The 7515-nt window shown below is 38.7% G+C and overlaps 1 protein-coding gene across 1 annotated transcript in view; it reads left to right on the top strand.

Moving 5' to 3' along the window:
* LOC129095334 (nidogen-1-like) overlaps positions 1–7515 on the top strand; it is a 36256-nt gene continuing 28741 nt past the window's right edge. Inside the window, exon 1 of the mRNA XM_054603738.1 lies at positions 1–195. Coding sequence (XP_054459713.1) covers positions 1–195 — 195 coding nt within the window. The remainder of the gene's footprint in view (positions 196–7515) is intronic.

The following is a 7515-nucleotide window of genomic DNA, read 5'->3' as shown; positions in this document are numbered from 1 at the left end:
ATGTGGAGCTGGTTCTGGGTCTGCTCATGCATGCTGAGTCTGGGTGTTCTGACCCGGGCTCTGGAGCTGGAGGAGCTGTTTGAGTTCGGAGAAGAAGCCGGAGACCAGAGCCTGCAGCCCGGGTCCGACTCCACCGCAGAGCTGCCTCTGAACGGGTCTCTGTTCTTCTTCAGCGACACCTTCGACACAGTTTATGTGAGTTAAAAACCAAGCAGGTTGTTTGTTTAATGGGAAATAAACCAGATTTAATCATGAAGTTCATTCATCAAAATGGAACAAGTGCTCAAGAATCAGTTCATAAGAGAAGCAGAAAAATGTGTTAATAAATGTGTTAATAAATGTGTTAATAATCAAAATTGAAAAAAAAAGTTAATCAACAAAATATTGAGAACTGTTTGAAAAGAGATTAAACAAGTATTAGAATTAATTAAGACAAAAAGTAAATCAAATTCAACTTAAAATGAATGAAATTAAAAATGAGATTTGCAATGAATTTATGAATGAAAGATTTCTGTAGGTCTTTTTTTTATTCATTCATACTGTATTGTTTCAAATAATTATAAAAAGAAAAGTCTACCAGAGTCCAGAGCTTTAGACTTAAAATGTAACTTACTTTGCCAAGAATACTTTTAAAAAAAAACTAAAAATGTGTCTGCTGCTTATGAAACAGATGATATCTTATTTTTTTACTTGATAACTAATTTGATGAAAAATATATAAAACGAATTATTGACACAAGGAACCCAATCAATAGTTTTTTTTAACCTAAAAATCTCCTTAAACATTGCATTTAAAGGTAATGGTTGCATGTTATAAGTAGCTTTTCAGGAGTTAAAATACAAATGTTTGATGTCTAACTAATTTAAATCAAAGCATTCAATGCTTTTTTATCTCTATAATCTGCTCTGAGATTAAATAGTTAAAGATTTCCGTTAAAAATAGGATATATTTAAGGGATTTTCGCACTAATTTATGTTTTTCAACCCATGGCTATGAGGGATCTTTGGCTATTTTGTGAATCTGTCTCCTCTTAATCTTCATCTTTATTCACTCTAAATGTTAAAGTGATTTTATTTAGTTATTGATCCAGGTGGTCTCCTCTCTCGTTTGTTTGTTGACACCTAATGAGGTTTCCTGTTTAATTAGGGAACAACACCTCAACTCCTTTTTTTAATTATAGCACTTTAATTTACACTTCAAATCCTTTCAGGTGTCAGATTTTCACATTTGAACCACGAAAAAAAAACCCACTCTTCATCTCTTCTAAACTCCCATAACTTCCACCGTTCTCACTACTTCAACTGCTTTCATTATTTCAAATGTTTCAACTGATGATTTTCCCCAGTGATCACATGCTTGATCGATTAGTTTGATAAATTTAATTGTCTCCTCACTGCAGTCTTTGAGTCTGCTCCCTCTGTTTGTTTGTTGACACCTGATAAGGTTTTCTATTGGCTCTTAATCATCTCCACGCATTTTAAAACATTTCAAAATAAGAGCCCTCCTTCTCTCTCTCTCTCTCTCTCTCTCTCTGTGTTTCTCCTGAAGCTTTGCTGCTGCTGTGCTTTTTAGATCCACATCAGTCCTGCTGGTTTTCTGGCTCTTGACTGTTTGATTTGTTGGGAATGTGGCGACACGTTGAGGTGTTGGTGGTGTTGGTGGTGTTGGTGGTGTGAGCAGGCAGGTGGAGTTTGTGTGTGTGTGTGGAGCTGCCGGCAGAGGTTTGTTGTTTGTTCAGTTCTCTCGGAGGGACGGAGGTGTTGGATTCTCTGTGAATATGTGAACAGAGGCTGGAATGTGAGTCAATTAAAAGCCAACACAGATAAGCCTTTCATCAAGCCGAGACACACACACACACACACACACACACACACACACACACACACACACACACACACACACACACACACACTGAATGCATTCCTCGGGGTCATGTGACAGATAATCCAGATTGGAGCATCCACACTTGGTGTAAAACATGTTTCCAATGTGGTAAACTCCTTTTCATTTTTTTTTTTTAAATTCTGTTCAATTCAAGTTGTTTTTATTGTCTTGAGGAGAAAAGAGTTAAGTGTAAACTTTTCTTTAACCAAAGCTGGTTTCCAAACAGGCAACTAACCCCGGGGGGCCACAGACCCCATGGGGCCCCTCGAAAAAACCCAGCTTCATTTTCAGTTGTTCTTGGTACTTTGGTTAAATCCAGTTTTGTCACTGAATTTGCACTAAAATTGTTAATTACATTAACTAATGGTGACTGTTTTGTAGAAGATCCCTGTGTCTAGTTTAGTTTTTTTAAATTATTTTATCATTCATAAATTGTGTGAAATCAATTTCCACACAGAAAACATGTAGTTATATTTCATTACATATTGGAGAACTAGTTGATTTCTGGTTGCAGAGTTTGGTACTGGGGCTGATTTGGGGCCCCACAACACACTTTTGCCCTTCAGCCCCAAAAAGTGTAATCTGGCCTTGTGCATTTTATTTATTGCATCTTAAAATCCTCCCGTCTGAGATGAAAAAATCATCAATAGAGTCGATAAAAAAGCAGAATTTCTAACATGTTCTTCTAGTTTTATTTCTGGCAGTGTTGAAGAAGCTCAAGGACATGTTGCTGCTTCTCCACTTCACCACAAAGACCAAAACTATGTCCCAGTCCCACTAATTCTAGGCAGATTTTAAGTTTACATACTAAAAAAAATGACTTCCCAACTTGCACACTTCCTTGAGACCTCAAGTCTGCAAATGTGCTGTGAGATACTTCTTATTCAAGTACTGTACTTTACAGAATTTAAATCTTAAGTGTTAACGTGTCGACCCCACAGTTCCTGGTGTACAAAATGCCAGTGTTCCAGCTTTTTCTTCACAGAACCCTCACAATTGAATCCAACAGTCGCTGGTTGCTTGTTCATCCATTATCTCCTTTTTTTAAATTTTGCTTTTCTGGACATTATGTACTGATTCCCACCACTGATCCATTGGTCCTTCAGCATTGAAGTCTTGTATTGTTTGTCCACCATGTGACACCAACATCAGCTTGTCCATCCTCTCTACTTTCAGGCCATGTCCACACTACTACGTTTCCAAGTTAAAACGCATTTCTTTTGCTGCGTTTACACTGAGCGTCCACACTAGGCCGGAGTTTTAGGGCACCGAAAACTGATACTTTTAAAAGCTCTCCCGAGGATGGATAAGTTTGAAAACGTTGGGGTTACCTCATAGTGTGGACAGGTGTAACCGCATATGCTTTAAAACGATTTCATAGACACCCGCATACACTACTTAATTGGGTCTTAGCAGTCAATAAGAGTCCTTCCCTGATTCCTCAAGCCCTTCTCAGGTGACCCTTTTTCAGAAGAAGAAAAAAACCCAGCAACAGCCTTGATTATTGATAGCGTAACAGTGGTTAGTATAACCTAGATAACTGATAACATGCGTTGCTGACCTTGTTGTCTATAATAGCAGGTGTTGTGCAGATAAATTCAGCATTTTATAATCATAACGCTCCCGACATGCGGAGGAAGCAATCTATTTTTGGAGCAGATCGTGAGCAGCGTGTCCAGTGGCGTTATCAGCCCTACGGAGTGGACATCTGAAGTCAAGGTTTGCAGCTTCGAGGAGGGTGATGGACGCAGAACAGAGGACTTTCCTTTTCTATAAGTGCCCATTTTGTTCTGCACATCTATCGTGAAGTCCACACAGAAACTATAAAGGAACAAAAGCATAAAGCTCTCCAGTGTGACAGGGACTTAAGCCATTCGGCAGAGCTATGAGGGTAAAAACAAACAACAATGAAACAGAGGAAACAAGTGAGAGACATGAGTTCACCACATTTATTGACACAGAATCAAGTAAACTTTGATTAGTAAGTGCTCATTTTGAATTAAACGTGATAGAGAGCAAAACCTGCAGCGTTGTAACTAAGTTTGTAACATAAAACTTCTACAATTATTAAAGACTACTATACTACTATGTCGTATTTTCTGTTACAAAGCAACCAATCTACTTCCTGTTTACACTGGCACCCGCAAACGATGCTGCTACGCATGTGTGGATGGCGTATTAGTGTTGATGTAGCCTCAGAGAGGTCCTCTAATCTGCCTTAGTTCTTCGTAAACAGCTGATCCCCCGCTCGCATACAGCTGTATGTACCTTTACTTGTCAAAAGTAGTTTCAACTGATTGCAACCAAATGTCCAAAATTGGTTGCCAGTTTCCTAAACCTTTCTGTTGAGCCCTGAAGTCAAGATTCCTAAGAATTATGGGTAAACTTCTGAACAAAGGTTAGTGTAGTCTGTTCTGAGAAGACTTTCTCAAAGTCCACATTAAGTGTGTGTAAGATGTATGTCCAGAAAAGAAGTGTACTAAGGAAAGTTAAACTAATTGGATGTACAAACACATGCGACAAACTATTTTATCCCTTTTTGACTCATTTGCTGAGAATTTAAAACATTTGCACAAGCAGCTGAACCTCGTCGACACACTGATACATCCACACAGAGAGTTTGTTTCCTTCACTGCACCATTTGTTTTCCATCCTGCTGTTAAAACAACCAGACCACACATATTCACTCCGTGTCTCTACAGGAAGTAACTGGGACATCACCAAGGCCGTCTTCATGTCTCGTTATTTCAGACCGCTGCAGGCAGAGTTTGGTTTGAATCTGAGAACAGACATGTATTCTAGTTTGTTGGAGGATAGAACAGACGGAAGATGTTGATGTGTAGTTCAGGACGTATGGGGTCTTGGCGTCCGGTTGGTTTTGCCCCACAAGCTGTGAAGTTGTTAGGTCAAATTGGACAAATTCTGTTCTCTGAAATCCTTTTCATTGAACAAAAGAAGCCAAAGTTGTTCTGTAAACACCAGCAGCTGTACAAGAGCTTTGAAATTCCCTTAAATGTTTTCTAGCGCCATCCCAAATACAAACTACATTTTCCCCCCCAAACAACAATGATTTTTGTAAGTGCATAAAAAATTGGCCATAAGGGTATTTTGCAGGTCTGACAAGTGTGGTGATATTATATATATTCTTTACTGTAAACAAATCCAACACAAAGTATTCTGAGACCGATTAATAGGTTTTGGATTTTGGTCTGAAAGTGCAAAGTTTCGATGACGATAAGAAAAATGGAATCATGTCAGACTGATTCTTTTAAGCTCAGGTAAATGAAACTACTTAACATGGATGTAATGTTTCCGTTGTTGCTTCGTTGGCTGAAATGAACTTTTCAGCTTCCGGACCTACAGGTGGGTCGCAGGAAATGATTAAACGTTCATATCTGCAGAACACCTTTAAGCCCATAATGGAGCCTGAATGTTTGCATTGTGCTAATAAATCGTAGCTATTTATAACATTGACCCTAATATGAAAAGCTAGAATACATTCTGTTTGTTTTACTGACGAGAGGAAACAAAAAGAACGAGATAGCCTGTGAACTCCACCTAAATGCCTTAAGTAGGTCTCATTTATACATTTTAGTATATGTTGTCAATAACACATGCATATAACAAAGTTGTGACTTATCAAACGTATATGTCTCAGAAATGGCTGGTTTACCGTTACAAGATAGTATAAGGTTTTGCGTAAATGGCAGTAAAATGGCCAAGAACGTTAATTTATGCACAAATTCGATCTTCTCACGACTTATAGTTGAGGAATATGCGATGGTTACTAATTTTTTTAAGTTTGGGAAACACTGCTCTAGGAGACACTAACAGTAGCTACGATTGTTGGTTTTAGGACTGCACTTTTCCATTAAAAGGAATTAAACATTTCTTTCACTTAGAATTTGAAATCCTGCAGGTTTGATCGTCCGAACAAAGAGTTTGTAATAACGTAGATTTTCAGAATAGAATGTCTCTCAGCTTCCTCTGTTGCTTTTTCCCGCAGTGTGAAGCTCTTTTTGGTCGCCTTGAGTCTGCAGTCCATAAAGCACCCGCCCCCTCTTTAAAGGGCCTCTAACTACTCCCCCTCCCCCCCCACAAATGAATGACATCCTGTTGGTCCCCCAGTAATTATCAGCTCTATACGTTGAGTTTCCTCAAGCTTTCTTATGCTTTCCATCTGACGTCAGGTTTTAAAACCCCGTTGACAGTTGATTGTAAAATCAAACACGGTGGCTCTGCTCCTGCTGCTGCTGAAGAGGGGTTTTTAAGTCCTCGAACAGGAAGTGGACCGTCCTCCGTAGGGTTGGCACATCTGGAACGTATAGACCAGAGACATCTGTCCTCCAAAAAACAGATGGCAGAGCTCAGCGGGTTTCCACCCGCCGCTGTTCTCACACTGATAAAGATGATCTCAGGGGTCGGACATGTGTGATGTAAGAGACGTCTTGGCAAGTTTCCATCTCACTGCTGCGGGTCCTCAAACACTGCTTGTATTATTACATGTACAAACTGGTCATTAGCTGCTGGAAGAAATGCAGCAGAGAAGTCCAATGTGTGGACTTTACTTGTTTTTAAAAAAAATGGTATTACTTGTTTCTTTTCCATATTAAAATGTCTACAAGCAACTATAACTTTTTTAAATGAACCTTTTGTCTTCACACGAAACATAGTAAGGTTTCGGCATGTAAACGTCTTAGTTAGGTTTAGGAAAAAGATCAATGTTTGGGTTGAAATAACTACAGAAGTGTCGTTACTGAAGTACGTAAGTTACACGACTTCTCTTTCAGACGGGAAACAAAAAGCGGTCTCCTGGGATAGAAATCTGTGTTTCAGGGATATCTACCTTTTTAAATGGCATTGTTTTCCGTTGGTATAACCACAAAGTCTGGTTGATAAAAGCCTGCATTATCCCAAATGACTTTTTATCAGATTTTTAGCCACAATGTTACAATATGTTTTTGAAGATCTGGAAGATCTTTTTAACAATATATTTTAAACAGTATGCGAAAATACCCGACAAACAGACCTTGGCTTGGCTTCATCTAGTTGCTGAAGCCAAGCCAAGGTGGCGGGATCCAATTTGTACAAATGGGGTCTGTTTAGTTCCACACACGGTTTTAATCAACGGGTCTGTTTGTTTTGGAGAAAAGGAGACGTATGCGTATTATTATTCTCTTGATTAAAAAAAAATCTTAACCTGGAGAAGCTGACTGCAATGAAGGTAATGATGGTGAAGTGAATTCCCATGATCCCATGCTACTTCACTTCATCTCATTTCTGTCTATATCAACTTGCTGCAGATTTCCTAAAATAAAAAAAAGTGTACGGCTGCAACTTAACTTATTATTCTTTTTTATTATTTATCTGTAAATTATTTCACCCTTAAACAATCTGCAAAACAGTGAAAACCAACCAGAGCTCATAATGTATTCAACTGTCTTGTTTTGTCAGAACCAACAATCCACAACTCACTTATATTCAGTCTAAAATGATATAAAATAGACAAAAAAGCTGCATATTCTCACATTACAGCAGCGTCCTTCTATATCGAAGCTAAATGTTTGAGTTGAAGCTCACTGAGCCCCGTCATCGTCCTCCTGCTCAACCTGTGAGCTCATAAAGCCTTTC

The sequence above is a fragment of the Anoplopoma fimbria genome, chromosome 9, assembly GCF_027596085.1.
Source record: "Anoplopoma fimbria isolate UVic2021 breed Golden Eagle Sablefish chromosome 9, Afim_UVic_2022, whole genome shotgun sequence".
NCBI lineage: Eukaryota > Metazoa > Chordata > Actinopteri > Perciformes > Anoplopomatidae > Anoplopoma > Anoplopoma fimbria.
This window is presented reverse-complemented; position numbering and strand designations above follow the sequence as displayed.